This window comes from Rhinolophus ferrumequinum (assembly GCF_004115265.2).
Source record: "Rhinolophus ferrumequinum isolate MPI-CBG mRhiFer1 chromosome 15 unlocalized genomic scaffold, mRhiFer1_v1.p scaffold_54_arrow_ctg1_1, whole genome shotgun sequence".
Lineage (NCBI taxonomy): Eukaryota > Metazoa > Chordata > Mammalia > Chiroptera > Rhinolophidae > Rhinolophus > Rhinolophus ferrumequinum.
In genome coordinates this window covers 5,038,246-5,058,722 of record NW_022680357.1, presented here as the reverse complement: position 1 = coordinate 5,058,722, position 20,477 = coordinate 5,038,246, and the positions used below count along the sequence as shown (strand labels likewise).

The window sequence follows — 20,477 nt, the reverse complement described above, 5'->3', positions numbered from 1 at the left end:
ACATTTTTCTATTTCTCTGTATGTCTGGTAACTTTTTATTGCATCCTCGTCATTGTTACCTTGTAGAGTCTCTGGATTCTGTTTTATTTCTCTGAAGAGTTGTTTTTAAGTGGGCTATTAACCTGGTTGAACCCTGACTGCAAACACTTCTCTTAGGTAGCAGTTGAATTCTTTTATCCTTAGCTGGACTGTATGCAGTTTGCCCCACACGTGCATGGTTCAGGCCAGCAGCCAGAGATTTAAAACAATTTATTCACAGAATTTGGTCCCCCTTCCTCTGTCTCTCTGCTTTCTGGGGTTCCCCCCTCACTTTTCAGCTTCTATGGTTACCCCAATCTCTCTGGTTCTTCAGGCACATTGTGTATGTTTTCTCTTGGCGTTTCAGCCACCCTTCATTGAACCTGCATTCATTCTGCTCTGTTTCCTCCTTCCCAGTGTGGACTCTCCTCCAGAATCTGCTGCTTTTGTTGATCCTCTAGAGCCTCCAGGTAGTCTTTTTTGTTGTTCCTGAGTTCGTAGTTGTTATCCACAGGAGGTTTGCCTGGTAGGTTACACCTCAGCCATACAGGAAGTAGCCCCTCTGTGTAGTGGAGGTAAGACAAAAGTGAAATAGTTCTTACTCATATATCATCTATGGTAAAATGGGAGATTGTCTGATTATATTTAATTCCAGAAAAATAATCAATGTATTTCTCTCAGCTTAACATGTCTGTATCTAAAGCACATAACTTAAGATGCAATTATGAAACAAAACCATAGACAGAACTATGGCTGATATATGGGAAAGATGGATGATTTAAAAAAAAAAAGCAAAAGTACCCACTGTGTTTTGACTCATTTGCCCCCTGTAGGCAGTTGCACTTTTAATTGCCACTTGTTAAAATGGCCTTGTAGGACCACTAACGCCATCTGTTGGCTGATGGAGTGTTTTTCTGCGTGAGCATAGTGATGTTTATGCTGATAAAAAGTTTCATGATTATAAAAAGAGCTGCTTCCCCACTAGATTCTTTGGCATCCCAAGAAATGTGGATGTTCTTGCCTTCAAAAAATTTGATATTAAGCTTGTTAATTTGGTAACGTAAGTTATACATTAACAAAAAAAGTTAATAGAAGAAATGCCACAAGCTGGATTGTAGCAGAAGCTTTAAATGAGCAGCACAGAAAAGAAGTGCTCTGAATTCATAGTAGGGAGAGATTATTGTGAACTCGGGACGGGATGCGGATGGAAGATAGGGCCTCACGCTGGGTCCTGAAGCAGTTCAGGTGAAAGATGGGATGTGGTTGCAGGTACAGGAAAGAGCATGAGTTCTGGTGTGTGTGTGTGTTGTGAAATTTGAATTACTGGTGCTTCCCATTTTGTGTGACCCCAAACCACCAAATAGATTAACACTGAGACATTGTAGCCTGACACTGAGGTTTGTGGTTTCCCCATAGGATGTAGAGGAAACATGAAGACAGATACTGTGCAGAGAGTGTGTTTGTATCTGGTTCAGGCAGATTTATTGCATTATTGGTTTATTCTTAAAGTCATTGTAGAAAGTTCAGTTAACCTGAAATCACATCTGCTCTTAATTAGGTGCTCTTGACTAATATAATCTTGCAATTATGTTGGAAAGTCTTGGAGTCCTGATTGGAAATATAGATTGCTTATTTTTTCCCTTTGCCAAACTATGAGGACTTACAATACTCCCATTATAAACAATACTGAGTACTAAGTGGGGGATAAAACAAAAGGAATAGGAAAAATAAAACACGGGAGACTGGTTTAATCTTGGAGTGAGGAAAGGCTTTATAGACAAGACTAATTTTCTTTAAAATATATAAAGAGCTCTAACAAATCAAGAAAAAGATGGAAAATATAGTAGAATGATGATCAGAGGATATCAACAGTCCATTGACAAAAAGAAATATTTTAAAAATATGGATAGATGCTCAATATTGCTCATAATAAGAGAAATGTAAATGAAAACTACGGTGAAATTTTTGCCTGACTGATAGACTAAGATTCAAAAGTCTCATAACAACACTGTATTGGCAGGAGTGTGGGGTGGTGCCACATTCAGGTGTTGCCGGTGGGAATGTGAACTGGTCCGTCCTCTGCAGGGCGACGTGGCAGCATCGACCCCAGTTTAAACTGGACGTAACCTTGGACCTGGTGATTCCACTTCTAGATGTGTGCCGAGATGTATACTTGTGCATAAATGAAATGGCACATGTACAAGAATGTCCTTAAAGCATACTTTTTTTATTTTGAAACATTTTATTTTGAAATAACTTCATACTTTACAGAGAATGTGACAGAAATAGTACTCCTCCCCTTCACCAGGGTTCCCCTAACGATATCTTACATAACCATGGTACAACTATTGACAACTGAGATAACACCGATACAATACTATTAGGGGATCTGCTGATCTGAGTTGGATTTCGCCAGTATCCCTGCCGAGGTCCTTTCTCTGGTCCAGGGTCCTACATTGCACAACTGTGTCTCCTCCAGTCTGTGAGCTTCCTTAGTCTGTGTTTGTCTTGGATCCTGATGCCTTTGAATAGTACCGGCCAGTTTTTTTGTTTCATTTTTGTTGTGGCCAGTTCATTTTATAGGAGGTCCCTCCATTTGGGTTTGTCTGATGTTTTCTTATGATTAGCTGGAGATACATTTTTGGCAACGCGACGGAAGGGAGGCCGTGCCCTCTCACCACACCAGGAGTTGCAGGGTATTGACTTAGGTACGGGGTATCTGCCACTTTCTCTATAGTAAACGTCTGTTTTTTGCTTTAAAGTCAGTAAGTGTCTTGTGGGGGATGCTTTGAGATTATGCAAATATTCTGTTTCTGGTGGATGTTTAAACATCCATCAACAATTTATACCTATCACAACTATTACGGTGATTGTCTGTTTCCGTCATTCCTTATCATTTATTAATTGCAATTCTGTAAGGAAGAGGTCCTTTCTCCCTCCATTTATTTATTATTTATTTAACTGTGGACTCATAAATGTTTGTTGTATTCGTCGGTTTACAGTCCATTACTTTAGTATTTTGTTGCTCAGCTTGCCCTAGATTTTGCCGTCGGGAGCACCTTCCGGGTGCAGCCTGTGTCCTCTTGGCGTGCCCCGTCATTCCTGAGTCCTTCATCACTTTCTGACACCCCAAGTGTGTGTTCTCCAGCGGCCCTGGTTCCTTTCATTGGAGAACGGTGTTTACGGACCAAGTGGTGCCAGGGAAGGTGACCACCCACCCCGGTTTGCCCAGGACGAAAGTGCTTCTGGGGACATGGGACTTTCAAGTGGGCAGTTTTGAAACTGTCGTTCTCTTTGGTGCCAGGTGTGCTCAGGGCTACCAGGGTGTCGCCGCCTCTGGGCCTGTCAGTGGACAGGCCTAGGGACATACATGTATGTGCACACACACACACACATGGACCTCGACATCTCGGACTTGTACATTCGATTTGTGTGTATTTGAAGAATCATGAGTTCACACTGATGCCTCCAGTTGCCTCCAGTTACACGGCTCCTCTCGGCCTCCCTTCTCCTTATTTGTAACTCTTTTCTCCTGACCCAGGATTCCCAGGGACTTGATCTTAGTATGTCCTAGAGCCGTTTCAGGATTGCTGACAATTCCACTGCAGAACTTGTATGCATTCCCTTTGGAGGTTAGCTTCACAATATACAGTCAGAATATTATGTTCTGGACTTCCTTAGGCTAATTCTTCTTCCAGGGTGGTTAGGTGGCTCGTGATGCAGCTTTGCACGTTTGTTACTGTTTGTGTTTCATTTGCTGTTCCCCACACACCTGGTTGCTCTTAATTATTTAGTTTTTAGGTATGTGAACCATTACCGTGGTTATGAGAGTCAGACATCCGCAGAAAGGTATCCTTGGAAACGTCCCATTCCCCTCAGCTCTGCCCCCCAGTTCCCAGTCCCTTATTCTTTCCATCCTGTCTCCACACACCCGTATGGGTTAAATTGTGCCCCCCCAAAAAAAGATCTTCAAGTCATAATCCGCAGACCTGCGAATGTGACCTTATTTGGAAATAGGGCCTTTGCAGATAATCAAGTTGAGATGAGGTCTTTAGGGTGGACCCTAATCCAGTGTGACTGTCCTCATAAAAAGGGGAAATTTGGACACAGAGATAGACAGAAATAGAAGACGAGGTGAAGACACAGGGAGAAGAGGGCCACCCACAAGCCAAGGAACACCTGAGGCTTCAGAAGCAGCGAGAGAGGCTGACAGATTCTGGCTCGCAGCCTCAGAAGGAACCAGCCCTGCCAACACTTTGCTTTTGGACTTCTCGCCTCAGAACTGTGAGATGATACAGTTCTGTTGTTTAAGCTGCCCAGTCTGTGGTGCTTTGCCGAGCAGCCACGGGAAACTAACACACTCCTTGTAAGCAACCAGCTTCTAATGTTTGAATCATGTGCCCCAAAAAGATCCGTTCAGGTCCTAACTTCTAGAATTACTGTGAATGTGATCTCATTTGGAATAGGGTCTTTGCAGGTGTGGTCAGTTAAGATGAAGTCATACTGTGTTCACGTGAGCCCCAAATCCATGATAACTGATGTCCGTGTAAGAAGAGGGAAATTTGGATACAGAGGATACATGCACAGGAAAGAGAAGACTATGTGATGACAGAGGCAGAGATTGGACCGAGCCAAGGAACATCAAGGATAGCCGGCAACACCAGGAGCTGGGGAGAGGCATGGCCGGACTCTGCCACAGCCAGGAGGAGTCAGCCCTTCCAACACCTTGATCTCGGCCTTCTGGCCCCACCACCGTGAGAATAAATCTGTTGTTTTCATCCACCCGGATTGTGGGACTTGGTGACAGCAGCCCCAGGAAACGAAGACATGATCTCCTTCGTTTCTGGCTTATCCTTCCTGTGTTTCTTTTGCAGATGAGCAGAAACATAGATATTTTCCTGGATTCCGTCTGTCTTCCATGAAGGATAGCATACAGTAGATAACTCTCTAGCTCCTTGGAGCATTATTTTTAACAGCCCAAGACTGGGCGCAGTTTAAACATCGATTGAGCACTAGTTGAATACTTTTCTATTATAGTGGAATATTACGTGTTTGTTAAAAAGAATAAGCAGCTCTGTATGATTTGGAATGACCTCTATGATGCGTTCTTGATTAAAATATTTATATGTGCAAGACTGGGAATAGGAAAAGTATAGCGGCCATAAATCAAGCACATACCCCGCTGTCATCTGGGGGTTTAGAACAGGTAGTTTATGGGGGTCTCAAAATACTGAGCCGTTAGCCTCTGAATTTTTGATTTCACATGATTTCTGGTTTCTTTCGGGGTAGAGATGTTTTTTTTTAGTTGAGAGGGGCAATGGAGGAATGCAACCTGTTCTTTTCTGAGGGACCAAACGGCAGATGGCAAGGAAAGGACTCTGTTAGCAGAACACGGTGGGACAGGAAGTGAGGTAAAGGACCAGTTCAGTAAATTCTGCTGCTTTTATGCAAATGGAGTGGACCAGGAGCAGATTACTCCGAATAAAATTCACCAATGAGGAAACTCAGCATCTCTTCTTGAGGGTGTAATGTGTTGTCTAATGTTCTGGGGGGGTGTGAACAGGAATTTAGGAAGCACTCCCTATGTGACAAGACCAAGCTTGATGGCTTAGGGAGACAGGGGTGATGGCACCCCAGTTTTGGTGACTATACAAGGGGCATGAGGGGTGTTGGGCTGGGGTAGGTTTCCCATGGTTTGGGGGGGTGGTTTGGTGGAGAGTCTGGAATACCCCCTGAAGCATTTAGAGTTCAGCGACGAGGCTACGTTCAGGAATAAGTTCTCCAAAATTGGGGAAATAAAATGAATTGGTGTCAGAAGAATATGTAGGAATTTCAGGGATGGACCAGAGAGAATAGAGCTTCAGGAGACTAAGCTCGAAGGTGTGCAGGCGTCCACGGGAGGACCACGTGGCTGGAGGTGGGGCAGGGACCGTGGAAGTGCTTCGTGCGTGTCGCTGCTGGAGGAGGACCGCAGAAGGCCGCACCTCTGTCCATTCGTGTGGTAGCGGGGTGGCATGTGCCAGGAGGAGGAGGAGATGAAAGACTGTCTGAGGTTCTTCCAGCATTTGTGCTGGCTGCTCACGTGGAGATGGCAGAACCCGGCCAGCCCGTGACTGCCGTGGTGCTCATCTCTCTCCTGCAGGACTCCGTCCTCCTCGTTCTGGTGGCTCAGACCCTCACCCTCCTGTCAGTTCGCCTGGAGTCGCACTGTTCTTTGTAGAGCTCGCATCTAGATCTCATTCTGAGGTGAACCTGGGTCTGACTTCCCTCAAACATCTCTCCTTTATCCCGCTCATTGCTTTCGTCCCTGATCTGTCCCTGATCTCGAAAGTACTTTAACGCCCAGGGCCCCACCTTTGGCAGAGAACCTGCGCATGTCTCCAGATGTGTCTGAGCGCTGTCCCCAGTGGGAAGGCCACGTGGGAGCTCGCCTACGGTCTCCTTGCGGCGGGGGCCAGCTGGGAGCACAGGGGCGTCAGCACCCCTGGCCTGGTGCAGTTAGCCCAACCCTCTAAATACCGGAAGAAATACCCTGGTTTTGTTTCTTTGTTTTTAGCTGTATGGATAAAGTGAACACTGCAGTTAGGCAGAGAATTAAGTCTTTAGACTGTTTGGACATTGAGTGTTTTCTGAGTTGGGATAGATGTTTTTAAGGTATTCTGCCTAGAGGTAAAGGCTAACGTCATGTTATTTATAAATGCAGGGTACGCTTAAAGAAAAGGCAAGTTTTTACACCTCGTGAGCATGTACAAGTCACTCTGCTGAGTTTTAAAGCCATCAGGTTATTTCTGGGCATCCTGAATCACTCCTTTCTGTCTGTTCCACATGTGTAGTCCATACCAGACAAGCACAGTTCAGTGACGTCTAGACTTGCACGCGGAGGGGCTTGCATGTCTGACCTGTATCCTCGAAAGCATCGGGCGTGAAGCACGTACTGATCGAGGCCGGTCCCCGGGCTGGCGGTCTGGAGTCGGTGCGTGCCACTGTCCTGAGGGGCTGCTAGGAGAGGTTGGTTCCTGCCGGGTGCAGGGGAGGTTCTGCATGTGTTTGTAGCACGTGAAGGCAGAGGATGGGTCTGTCAGCCATGCTGCAGGCAGCAGTGTCAAATGGACAGATTTCCTGTCTTCCCTCGCAGTGGTTCCTGGGTCCTCTCTGCTGAGCAGGTAACAGAAAACAAATGTGAGAGACTGTGAGTCCCCTTCCTGGTCACAGGGAGAAGAGATCACTTGCTGGTTTTCGGTTTTTACACCAGTTTTACAAAACTGAGTTTGGGACAGAAAAAGGAAGAAAAAGAATCAACAAAGATTCTTTAGAAGATGATGAGACAGAATATTAATATTTAAAAATTTGGATCCTTTTCAGGGGGACATTTTTTCCTCCATTTTTTTTTTCATGGCAGTTACACAGTAAGTTAGGCTGGGCTATTGTTATTCAGGCTCCTGTGGGGACGGTGAGCATTGCGGGGTGAGGGATGTTTGAGTTTTGGGGGGTTTATACAAGATCTCACCATGGGGAGTGGCATCACGTGGCCCTGCGGCTTTGCCTCTGAGTTCTGATACTTTCTTAGTATTGGACATATGTGAGGATTTTACCAAATATGTTTGTGAATGAACAAATTTGGGTATTCTTTTTCTGGTAACTCTCCTTTGTGCATGTTTGTCTTTTCAGGAAAGCCAGCTCTATGTCTTTGGAGGGCCCCAGTCCAGTCCAGAAGCCCCAGGAGAAACCTGGCTTCGAGCTTCCTCATTGGACGGCCATTCAGCTCACAAGCTGCTGAGAACCGCGAGGAGGGGTCCCTGCACTCCATCATCAGCAGCACGGAGACCGTGCAGGGTGCGTGCTCAGCCGCGCTGCTGTCTGGGAAGGCTTAGCTGTGGCTGCCTCTCCAGGGCAGGTTTTTGAGGTAGAAGCAATGATTGATGGAGCCATCCGCTCACTTCAGACTCAGGAAGGTCTCAGTTGGAGGGAGTGTTTCCCAAAACAATGAACGTATCCTGCGCTTCCGTCTTCGCAAGGAACTTCTGACTTCCAGCCTGGTGTGTCTTGCCCCCTCTGCTGGTCACCAGTGAGTTCGCGGCGGGCCACCTTCTAAGTGGTGATTCATAGCACATCTGCTAATAATCATGGAAGCGGACGGAAACTCAGCATTGGCCCTGCCAACGCGGGAGCGCACGCTATAGTTGTCCTTTCATTCCTAAGAAGTAGAGAGAAGCAGTCTCGAGCCAGTCCCAAAGTGGGTACAGTTTTGGCTTTCAAATGAGACGAGGATAGATTCTGTGATGTTTTAGGTTAAGTAGAGAGTGAGGTTTTCTTGTTGTTTTGCTTTCTAAGTAATCAATTTAGAAACCACTGTTCTAAGGAGTCGAATCCAGCTTCTGGGTGTTGGAACCAGCTTGATTCTCAGGACTGGACACTTTGGGAGGTGCCGGCCTCCGCAGTCCTGTGAGGCTCCCAGAACCCAGGCGTGTGGCCTCGTTGGCCAGAGGTGGGTGAGAGCTGTGCTCCCCTTCACCCCTCTCTGTGGAGAGAGAGGGGAACCACTGGGTTTGTTTTGCTCCTAAACCTCCTGCCTGAGAGCCCCAGAGAGTTGGTTTCTTTCTTTTTTGTTCACTCCTTTGAAAAATGTTTAAAACTCATTACCTTAAACTTTTTTTGAATGTTACCTAACGTCTTGCACGAAAATAGAAATTTATTGGTTGTGTCTGTGATTCATTACTAGGTTCCGTTTCCAAACATGAGTTCCAGGCGGAGACAAAGAAGCTTCTGGACATTGTTGCCCGTTCCTTGTACTCGGAGAAAGAGGTGCGGTACCTATTAATCACTCCCAGCACCAGCAGGGTTTCTTTTGGCAAAACTGTTCTGATACCGTTCTGGGGAAACGCCAGGTAGTATGTCAGCTGTGAAAACGCATCGCATTTGGGCAGGTCCTGAGCTCAGCTACCAGCAAGAGTATTTTCACCGAAATCTATTTGGGTTTCCTAGATAAATATATCCAGATGATTCTTTGAGCCAGATTGACGCTGGGAATTCATGAATTTTGCTGGTAATTTTAAAGTCCCCAGACACTGGTGCAGGGACGCTTTTGAGGTTCCTTTCTATGGGGGCATAACCACCCATAGTCTAGTGGGTGTCAGGCTGGAGGAGGAAGGTCCCCATGCCCTCTGGAGTAGAGCAGGGAGGGGCTACCAGGGACCTCCTGGAGGAGATGAAAATTCATCGGGGGGTGACGGCTGTGGAACAAGTAGAGAACAAATGAGCCATCGTTTCTGTGCTCATTATTGCTAGAATGCAAGCACCAAATTCCAAAGTTAAAAGGGACTTTTCAGGAAATATTTCCAGGTACCATTTAATATTACTATATTCACGTATCCCTCTGACAGCCAGCTTCTTGTTCCCTCGGGGTCAGATCAGCCCACTTCCTCCCCTCACCTACCTGTGTGCGGGTCTCACTGTAAGTGGAAGGCCTATTTGAGGTAAAGGTGTTTTCAGACACTGGCAGGTAAATGCGCCCATGGCCTTTTTTCCTCCTGAACAGGGTAGGTCTGGTTTTTGATGATTCCACAGACTAAAAGAAGCCAGAGAGTCTTTTTTCATGGAGTAGGAGAAAGAGACGTTTGGGAAATATTTTGTAAGAGTTGGGAAAGAAGTAGTTTCTCACAGTGTTCTTTTTAAAGTTTGAGTTTTACTTAACAGATTGACACCTAACTTCAGGCTTGATTTTTAGGGAGGGAACAGTAGAGTCAGCGTTTACTACACAAAGCATGTCAGGGAGAAGTGATCGCCTTGAGCCATTCCGTGACCTGCCCTGGAGAAACTGCCTTTCAGTAGAGTGGAAAGTCTTTATGGTTAAAAATTCTCCCCTGACTTTTAGCAGTTGCTGCAAATGCTGCTAACCAAACAGATCCCACAGTGTTAGCATCTTATTTCCATTTATGTAGGTGTTTATACGGGAGCTGATTTCCAATGCCAGTGACGCCTTGGAAAAACTGCGTCACAAGCTGGTGTCTGAAGGCCAAACGCTGCCAGAAATGGAGATTCACTTGCAGACCGATGCTGAGAAAGGCACCATCACTATCCAGGTACCTCCTCCTGTGTCCTGACGGGAAGGACGCATCCCTGCCTCTCGTGCTGGTGTCAGCACTAGTCACAGAGGTGACCAGGCAGGGCCCGTGGGCAGCAGCCCTCTCCATACGCTGGGACAGAGGAGATGGACCTGCTGTTTTGTTACGTCTCTAGGCTCCAAATGACGTGCTGACCATCTTTACTGTTATAATAACTCTTGTTTTAGGAGTGGCCGGGTTGCTCAGTTGGTTAGAGCTTGAGCTCCCAACAATAGGGTTGCCGGTTCGATTCCCACATGGGTCAGTGAGCTGCACCCTCCACAACTAGATTGAGCTTCCAGAGGGGCGGCTGGATGGCTCAGTTGGTTAGAGCAGGAGCTCTCAACAACAAGGTTGCCGGTTCAATTCCCACATGGGATGGTGACTGCGCCCCCTGCGACTAAAGATTGAAAACGGCGACTGGACTTGGAGCTGAGCTGCGCCCTCCACAACTAGATTGAAAGACAACTACTTGGAGCTGATGGGCCCTGGAGAAACACATTGTTCCTCAATATTCCCCAATTAAAAAAATAATAACTTTTGTTTTAATATACTATGAAAATACTTGGTCAATATAGAAAATTTGGAAAATACAAATAAGTAGAAAAGAAAATTTAAAATCACCACATCCCTCCAAGATAACTACTGTTAACATTTTAGCATCTGTTCATCTATGTTTTTTGTGTTGATGCATTTATTTATATATCTAAACGTTTTTAAACTTTAAGTTTTTTAAGGTACTCTTCATATTTTTCCACTGTACTTTCTCCTTGTAATGCATATTTCCCTGTGATTAAATATCTGTGGTACCATTTTTACTCTTAGCCTGCAGTTCAGGTGAACAGTTTTGCTTTAGACAAAGTAATACTGTTGCTTGCTGTTGTAACCTGTAGAAAATGTTACGGTCGGAAAGTGAGAAAGGCAAAGGGGCTTCATTCATCACAGTGGCTGGAGGGGGACATTACGTCCCCGAGACAGCTGCTTCAGGGCCTGTCCTCCTAGGGTCATGGGTAGAAGTGTGGGGTGTGCCTCTCTGTGGGGGTGGCAGGGTTTGCCTCAGTGGGGTTCTGAGTGGGTATTTTTCGTTCGGGCTTCCTCCCTCCACCAAGTCCACTGGTTTACCTGCTCAGGGCGTCTCTTGTGCTCACTTGTGCACTAATTCTCTGGTCTGTGTATATGTGTGCGTTTCTTTGTTGTTGTTTTAATAAACTTTATTGAGGTTGATTTACATCCAGTAAAATTCTCCAAGTTCAAGAGTACAATTCAGTGAGTGTTGACTAGTGTACACTTTGCTGTAGCCACTCAGACCATCACGGTGTCATGAACCCCCCTTCTCTACTCCCAGTAACCACAGATCTGCTTTGTGTCGCTATGGTTTTGTATTTTCTAGGATAGAAACAGAATTACACAGGAGGTAGTCTTTTCTGTCTGATTTCTTTCACTTAGTGTAATGCTTTGAGGTAAGTCCACACTGTTGCATGTATCAGTCGTTTGTTCCTTTCTATCGTGGAGCAGTATTCCACTGGGTGGATGTGTGATGAGCATTTGGGTTGTTTCCAGTTGGGGGATGTTAGCAATAAAGCTGCTGTGAACATTTGCGTTGAAGTCTTTGTGTGGACTTCTGTTTTCATGTCTCTTGGGTAAATTAGGAGTGGAATTGCTGGGTCGTAAGGTGAGTCTTTAACTTTATAAAAAACTGCCAAATTTTTCCAAAGTGGGTGTCCCATTTTGCATTCCTGCTGGCAGTGTATGAGAAGTCCAGTTGTTCCACGTTCAGGCCAGCACTTGTTATTGCCAGTCTTTTTAATTTTAGCTGTTGCAGAGGGCATCTCACTGTGGTTTTAATTTGCATTTCTCTAATATTAATGCTATTGAGCATCTTTTCATGTATTTATTTGCCATTTGTATATCTTCTTTGAAATGTCTGTTCAGGTTTTTTTGCTTATTTTTAATCAGGTTGCTCATCTTTACTGAGTTGTAAAAGTTCTTCATATATTGTAGATGTTAGTCCTACATCAGAAATACATTTTGCAAATATTTTCTTGCCTTTTTATTTTATTAAGGGTAGCTTTTGAGAAGCAAAAGGTTTTTATTTTTATAAAATCTAGTTTATCACTTTTTTCTTCAATGCTTCATGCTTTTAGTGACCTAAGAAATCTCTTCTTATTCCAAAGTGATAAAGATTTTCTCCTGTATTTTCTTCTAGAAATGTTATAGTCTTAGCTCTTCCATTTGAGTCTGTGATTCATTTGTGTGTAAGGTCAGGGTTGAGATTTGTTTTTTTTTGCCTGTGGCTAGCCAGTGTTTCAGTAGCATTTATTTTTCCTTTCCGCATTGAATTATCTTGGAACCTTTGTCAAAAGTCAAGTGACACTGTCTGTGCAGCTCTATTTCTCGATCAGTTTTGTCTCTTTGGTTTATATGTCTGTCCTCTAGTGAGGTTTTCTCCAGTGAGGCCTGGCTGATGTGAGCAGAATAAGTCTTTTCTGACAACCACGTGGCATTACTTGCTGGGCCCTGCCTGGCAAATGTAATTAATGCCACTTGCACCCCAGGGCTGTCCGTACACCTCGTGCCACCTCCCTAGGTGCTGGTGCTTTGGCGCTTAGTGTGTCTCTCTCCTCAGGACACTGGCATCGGGATGACACAGGAAGAGTTGGTGTCCAACCTGGGAACAATCGCCAGGTCGGGGTCAAAGGTAAGCCCCCCACTACCCCTCTCTCCCTCTCCTGGAAAAGCAGCTCCTTCCTATTGGAGAGGGTGGTGGGTCCTGGCACTCTGGACGTCAACTTCAGTAGGAATGTTGTCAGGTGCGAGCTCTGTGTTGGCGCTCTGGGAACACCGTGGGACATGATGTCACTGTATGTCACGGGGACCTCTGAGGAAGTTTCTATTACTTTATAGATTAAAAGGCTGAAATAAGTACTTTGCCCAGTGCTGGAAATTGGCCGAGCCTAGGTTCAAAGTCCATCAGTCTGAGTCTGGAATATGTCCTTCTGCCTCCTGGTGCTTTTCTCCAAATCATTTCTCAGAGATTGTTTGCGCTGCGTAGGCTTGAGGCAGAAAGTGTCAGCGGATCAAATATATGGTGATGGAAGGAGAACTGACTCCGGGTGGTGAACACACAATGGGATTTATAGACGATGCAGTACAGAATTGTACACCTGAAATCTATGTAATTTTGCTGACAATTGTCACCCCAATAAATTTAAAAATATATATATATTAAAAAAAAGAAAAAGAAAGTGTCAGCAGAAATGTCCTTCTTCCCCTTGGACAACACAGTTTGCCCCATGGTTCTTCAGAACTCCTCTATGGAGGCAGGAGCCTTTGGGGGGTAGTTGCTGGTGTGACTGGAAGCCTCGTAGGGGAGGCAAGTGGTGGTCAGAGTGTCCACAGCACCTGTGCCAGCCCGAGACTAAGGCTGGTGGCCCTCGACTGCCTTTGTGCCTCTCCTTGGTGACCAAATAAATGCTTTTTGTTTGTTTCTGTGGGCCCACCTGGTGCCTAAAATGGCAATTTGCACCAAGTGCTTGAAAATCATCTAATTGTTGGTCCAAAGCGATTCCCAGAACTTTCTACTTTTAGAAACTGTTGCTTTTTCTTCCCATTACATTTTTTGTTATGTTTTTATCAAGGAAAGTCTGTGCTGTCTCATACAGTAGCCACTAGCTACATGTGACTGTTCGAATTTAAATTAATTAAAGTTAAATACAATTTAAAATTTAATTCCGCAGTAGCACTAGCCACATGTGGTTCAAGTGCTCGGTAGCTAAATGAGGTCAGCAGCGACCATATTGGACCATATAGGACATTTCCATCATTGCGGAACATTCCGTCAGACAGAACATTCTGTCAGACAGTGTTCATAGCAAAGAACGGGTTCATTTTACTTGACCTTTAATCTCAGGACCTTTGCTAACATGAGTTGTAATACTTAACTACCGTGTGATACTCTGCAAAGCGTGCGCTTGGTATGTACCACTCCTACGACGCTTACAGTCTAGGCAACACCCAAAAGACACATTTAGGTGTCTCCTCCCTTCACGAATTGAGCCTCAGGGTCCATCCCAGCAGAGAAGCTGCCACCCGCTCCTCCCGTAGGGAGGACGCGGGGATTCACACTGCCGCCTCCTCACACCGCAGTGTTTGACCCGAAAGCCCACAGCCCACAGGCAGGGTTACGGGCCTATGAGTCACATACAGACCCAGGCCCCCCGCTGCCCAGCTGGGGTCTTTGGCAAATCACCTTACCGCTCTGTACCGTTGTTCTCTGCGGAAAACGGGGTGGGAAAGTAGTGCGGTTGTCTTGGGGATTGAATGCGATCTTAGCCTGTTCTAGAGGAACACACACAGGGAGTCACAAATGGCAGTTCTCTCTGGGGAAGGGACGCCCTCCATGTGACCAGCCTTTGCCCTGCAGGCCTTTCTGGATGCGCTGCAGAACCAGGCGGAGGCCAGCAGCAAGATCATCGGCCAGTTTGGAGTGGGTTTCTACTCGGCTTTCATGGTGGCTGACCGAGTCGAGGTCTATTCCCGCTCTGCCGGCCCGGGCAGCCCTGGTTACCAGTGGCTTTCAGATGGGTGAGTAAGTGTGAGCCCCCACGTCACACACATGGAGCGTGTCCCTGCCCGGGGCCGTATAGGATTTGTCACCAGTGATGTGTGCAGCCAACTTTCCCTCTCCCGTGTGTCTTAGGTCCGGGGCGTTTGAAATCGCTGAAGCCTCAGGAGTTCGAACTGGAACCAAAATCATCATGCACCTCAAGTCAGACTGCAGAGAGTTCGCCAGCGAGGCTCGGGTTCGAGGTGAGTGTGGCCCGTGATACCAGGTCAGCCAGACACCTCCTGCTGGCATGTTTTAGGAGATTCCATGAGGTTGGGAGTGTGCTGGGGACCCAGGGACAGAGCTGGGGGACCCTGGGGGAGCTTCCCGGGGCTGGCTGCCCAGGCCCAACAGGAACAGAATCCCTCCTGGCTCGTGTGGAACCAGGAGCTGAGGTGTAGCCTCTAGACTGTCGACAAAGTCAGCTTTGTTCTCTCTTCATCCCTTTGGGCAGTGCTTTGTCTTCTTCACCTGGGGGTCATACACAGGCCTTTCATCACCCTGCCTTTGTTGTCAGATGTCGCCGTCCCCTCTACCCCCCACTGGCCTGCCTGAGCCCAGGCTTCATCGAGAACCAGAGCGGGTGCTTCTGCATGGTGGTTTTTTCTGCCCATGTTTTATTAAATGCTTATCGAAGGTGCCAAGTGCCTTCCAGGATTCACTGTTAGCTCATAAAACCATATTTATGTCACTAAGAATATGACATGGTCTCATGGTGGCCTGGTCCTTGCGACATCTGCTTCTAGTTCAGTTTTGCTCAGTGCGTGCAGGCAGGATATGCCCCTGCTGTGTGCTGGCTTCCCACCTGTGACATGGGCATGACATTGACAAGTCTCCAGAAGCTTCCTATAGTCATCGTTGTTTTTCTTCTTCCAGACGTGGTGACAAAGTACAGTAACTTCGTCAGCTTCCCCTTGTACCTTAATGGAAAGCGCATTAATACCTTGCAGGTGAGACCCCCCATGGCCCGCAGGCTCGGGCAGCCATGGAGGCCAGCTGATGCGTTGCAGGGCTGCGTGGGCAGACGTGGGGCTGGCCGACAGTATCGAAATCCCAGGCCGAGCTGTTCTTTGTGGAGAGGCGAGAGAGTGGTGCAGGCAGGGCCCCGCCCCTCCACACCCCACCCGCATACACCAGCTGTAACACACACACCACACGGTTCACCTTTTACAGTGTACAGGTCAGTGGTCTTTAGTGTATTCACACTCAGGCACCCATCACCATAGTTAATTCTGTAACATTTTCATTACTCCAGAAAGAAACTCCCCATCAGCTGTCACGCCCCAGTTTCCCTCCCCGCAACCCTGGCAACCACAGTCTCTACTTCCTGTCTCTATGGATTGGCCACTTCTGGACCTTTCACACCAGCGTGGCCTCTGTGTCCGGCCTCGTACAACAGTGCCTTCAAGGTGCACCATGTGTAGCACGTATCAGTGCTCCCTTCCTTTTTATGGCTGAATGATAGTCCATCGAAGGGTGGACCCTGTTTCTTTATCCCTTTGCCCATCGATCTCCAGTATTCGTGATGTCTTGTGGGCTCGTCCAGATGCTGCCTGCCGGTTGGCCCTTTTGGACACTTCACTGGGAGGAGGCACTTATTCTCAGAGCCCTTGTGTGGCTCTCCGTGACCCCCACCCCTATCTGTTCTGGGATACCCCTTCCCCCAGCACTGGAGCTGGTGGGACTGGAGGCTTGTGCTTTAGGCCACCGCCCTAGTCTGTCCCAGGAAGCCAGTCCCCAGCCCACCAGCACCCAGGCGCCACAAGGCCAGCAGCTCAACTCCAGGTGTGGCTGGGGGGCTGCGACTGAAACATAACATGCCTCGTGGATCTCCATTTCCAGGCCGTCTGGATGATGGACCCAAAGGACGTGGGCGAGTGGCAACACGAGGAGTTCTACCGCTACATTGCGCAGGCCCATGACAAGCCCCGCTACACCCTGCACTACAAGACAGATGCCCCTCTCAACATCCGCAGCATCTTCTATGTGCCGGAAATGGTGAGCACAGGCCCCACCAGCCGCCCTCAGGGAGCAGGGGCTGCGGGCTCGTCTGCAGCTCCCTGAGCGGGTACATTTTCCATCACCAGAGGCACTTTCCCCGAATGGTGACAGTGGTGACAGTTTAGCACAAACATCACAAAACGGAAGTTGGCAGCATCATAGTGAAAGAAAAACCTATGCCTCTGGGTGGGTGAGCGCAGAGTTTTAAGGCAGGGAGTGTTTTTGCAGGGCGTCTTTGCGGGGAGCAGAGATGTTGGGCCGTGCAGGCCTGGGCTTTTGTAAACGGGGTGCTGGCTCACAGTGCCTGCAGGGAGGGTCCCTGGAGCAGCCTCTGTCTCCAGCAAGCGCGTTCCCAAGCCCTGCAGTGGGGTGGGGTTCTGCGATGCTCAGATGAGTTGTGCGCTCTCGTACTTCCGTTCCTCCCACCCCCAAGACTTCCCGCCTCACGGCAACTCACTGAAGGCTCTGACGAAGTCTGCAACAGAGAGACCTGCTCAGGCCTGGACCAAGCCTCCTGGCTTCATCTGACTGGAGCCTCTTAGCGCCCCTCCCGTGACCTGCCTTGGAAAGGGCTGTTCTCCACCTCGTCACTGTGCACTGCACACCGGCGGCACCCGTGTCGCCCGGAACTTGTTAGGAAGGCAGAATGTTGGCCCCCAGGACCTCCTGAATCAGTTTCCTATTGAGCAAGGTCCCAGTGTGATACGGGTGCAAACTGCAGGTTGAGAGCATGGTTTGGAGCAGGGATCGGCAGGCGTCCGTGTGGAGGCCAGACGGGCTGCTTTGGGCTGCGCCGGCCACGCACAGCCCCGGAGCTCTGCCGCTGTGGCACGAAAGCACCGCGGGCCTCACCAAACCGATGAGCGGAGCTGTGGTCCAGGATGCTGTAGACACGAATTTACGTTTCACATACCATGAAATGTCCTTTTGCTTTTTTCCAACCATTTAACAATGGAAAAGCCATCCTAGGTTACACAAACCAGGTGACGAGCCAGATTTGGCCTGTGGGTTATAGTTGGCCGACCCCTGACCCCTAGCAGGTTTGGTTCTGTTCATGCAAGTATTCCTTTTTCAGGGGGAGTGGATTGGGCAGGGCAGCAACTGCCCAGCGCAGGCCCCCCTGAAAGCCATTGTGTGGGATCCTCCCTGGGCTTCTAAACAACAGACATGGGTGGTCTCCTGGCCTGGCCCCTCTGCCTCTGGAGCACCGCACGTCCACCCCATAACTCCCAGTCCAGGCCCAGCGTTGGGAAGGGTGGTTCTCAGAGTTCTCCCCAGGGCTCCCCCGTGACCTGGTAGGTTCTATGGGTTCTGACACTGCTGTTTCCTCATCTCCAGAAACCATCCATGTTTGATGTGAGCCGGGAGCTGAGCTCCAGCGTCTCGCTCTACAGCCGCAAAGTTCTCATCCAGACCAAGGCCACCGACGTGCTGCCCAAATGGCTGCGCTTCATTCGAGGTACTGGGCGACGCCGTGCTCCGCATGTGGGCTGAAGGCCCGTAGCCCCAGATGGGGGGGCTCCCTACGGGTGGCCGGGTGCCGGACTGCATTAGTGTAGGGTCAGGGGAGCAGCCCCGGCTGGGGGTCACAGAGCCCCCCAGACACTGGCCTTGCTTGATTTTCGGGGAGGGGGTCAGATGGACATGTTTGCATTGAGTTCTTCTAGTGTTTAAAGATATAAAAGAATTGCCTTGCATTTGAGTGAGATGACAGTTTAATAAAGAACTCAGCATGTAAACCTTTGCATTCGTCATAGCACACTAAAGTGCAAGATACCCATGACATAAAATCCAGGAAGTGGTTTGCAGAGTGTCAGACGGATGCTGAAATCTTAGATGCTTCCCTGGCAAAGGCTCGTGGCCTTAACCTGCTTTTCTTCTGATCACGTGCCCTGACCTAGGCTGTCTGCGTAGATTCTAGGACGTCAGGACCTGCAGGGGTGGGGGCAGTGATGTCCCGCTGAGTCTCTTCCCTCTGTCCTTCCCTCGGACCCTCGTGTGGTTTGATGTCATGTGGGCTGCGAGGGAGATTGGAACCCTGGAGGGAAGCAGAGGGCTCTGCGGGGTCCTGACGGCCTGTGTCTCACTAAGGTGTGGTAGACAGTGAGGATATCCCCCTGAATCTCAGCCGGGAGCTCCTCCAGGAGAGTGCTCTGATCAGGTAAGCCGCCGGGCAGGGAGGGGCGTGGGCACCTGCTGAGACCTGCAGTGAGCTTGGCGGATGCGTGCAGGTCACATGGGCTTTTGCTGCACATTTTTATAAATAGTCCTTGGGGACTGACCCACTGAGGAACATTATTGCCGGTGCTGGGATGTGTTTCCTCCCTTGGCCAGCCTCTGCCACCCGACCCCAGGGTGAGCACAGATGAGAGCCCAGGCATGCTGTCTGGGGTGGGCAAGGTGAAGGACAGCCACAGAGCAAGGGTAACGTCTGACGTTGGTCCCGGAAGGTCACTGACAGTGTGAAGGAGGCAAGGGCCGGGCACCAGACCCTCTGGGAGATGTCGCTCTTGGGACCCCTGTGGGCTGAGCTGGCTGCGGCTCTCGTGTTCCAGTCTTGATTGTAGCAGTAGTTCCCGTGACCGCGTGTTTGTTCTCACCCAGACATTTTCTGAGCCTTCATATACAGCCCTCGGAGTCCTCTGAGGTGGGGACCACGAAGTCCCCATGTGATGGCTGCGGAAACCGAGTTACAGAGAGGTCCCGCCAATCACTGAGTGAACCTGTACTTGCCCCCCCGTTTTCTGACCGCAGGCATACGTTCTGTCCCCAACACCGAGACCAGGCAGGGTGTGTCCCGCCACTTCATTGCTGCCTGTGGCTTTTAAGGACTAGATTGTCTGTCTGAGACTCGTCTTGATGAGGAAAGAGCCGTAAATGAAGTGTTTGAAAGCATCATACATTCATAAAAACGGTGGAAATGTGTACAGTGTACTTTTTTCTCTCTGAACCCTTTGTGAGGAAGTTGTCTGCATGACGCCCCATCTTCCCCAAATATCTTCGGGTAGATTTGTGACAAACGAGGACATTGTCCCCCGGCTGCAGTGCAGCCTCCACTCAGGGAGATGACTGGTGTAACACCACCACTGTCTCCAAATGACATCACTTGTGCCGTCACGTTGTTTGGAGCAAGAGGGGCCAGGCCAGAGTCACACGTGCCTTTCGCTGTCTCTCTAGCCCGCTTCAGGCCGGCCGAGTTTGAGTCTTTTTCTGCCTTTCATGACCTGGATGCTTTTGAAAGTCCCAGGCTAAGTGACTTTGTAGTCTGTCCCTTGGTTTGGGTTTTCTGACATTTCCTCGTGCTTAGGGGCCGAATAGCACAAAATGACGACATCCTGTCAGGGGGGCCTGCATTTAAGTGTCCTGTGACTGTGACTTGCACATTGACACTTGATGAAGGGGGTGTCTGCCAGCCTTCTCTGTGTGGATGCACTCTTCACCTTGTAATTAGCACATCATATGTGGGGTGATATTTTGTGGCTATGTGAATGCGTGTTGCTTTGTCAAATTTTCAGTGTGTCCATTTATGTGTTATTTTTTAATATCTATAATTTGTATGAACTGATTTCCTGTTTTATTCAGTGGTTACTGTCACGATTGATTGATTGATTGCCGAACTGTCCCCGATTTAGCCAGTGGGTGCCCCCTCAGGCTGACTTCTGAGCCCTCTGACATGTCCCCATCAGGCTCCACTTCTGGCACAAGGTCTTTCAGGCTCACTTGTGTTTTGCTTGTGTCATTTCCTAGCCCTG

At 48.4% G+C, this 20,477-nt stretch overlaps 1 protein-coding gene across 1 annotated transcript in view; it reads left to right on the top strand.

Moving 5' to 3' along the window:
* TRAP1 (TNF receptor associated protein 1) overlaps nucleotides 1-20,477 on the top strand; it is a 41,121-nt gene that overhangs the window by 13,034 nt on the left and 7,610 nt on the right. Inside the window, exons 2-11 of the mRNA XM_033101382.1 lie at nucleotides 7,687-7,851; nucleotides 8,738-8,820; nucleotides 9,957-10,097; nucleotides 12,745-12,816; nucleotides 14,542-14,702; nucleotides 14,818-14,927; nucleotides 15,601-15,674; nucleotides 16,567-16,722; nucleotides 18,064-18,184; nucleotides 18,817-18,886. Of these exons, the coding sequence (XP_032957273.1) occupies nucleotides 7,687-7,851; nucleotides 8,738-8,820; nucleotides 9,957-10,097; nucleotides 12,745-12,816; nucleotides 14,542-14,702; nucleotides 14,818-14,927; nucleotides 15,601-15,674; nucleotides 16,567-16,722; nucleotides 18,064-18,184; nucleotides 18,817-18,886 (1,153 nt within the window). The remainder of the gene's footprint in view (nucleotides 1-7,686; nucleotides 7,852-8,737; nucleotides 8,821-9,956; nucleotides 10,098-12,744; nucleotides 12,817-14,541; nucleotides 14,703-14,817; nucleotides 14,928-15,600; nucleotides 15,675-16,566; nucleotides 16,723-18,063; nucleotides 18,185-18,816; nucleotides 18,887-20,477) is intronic.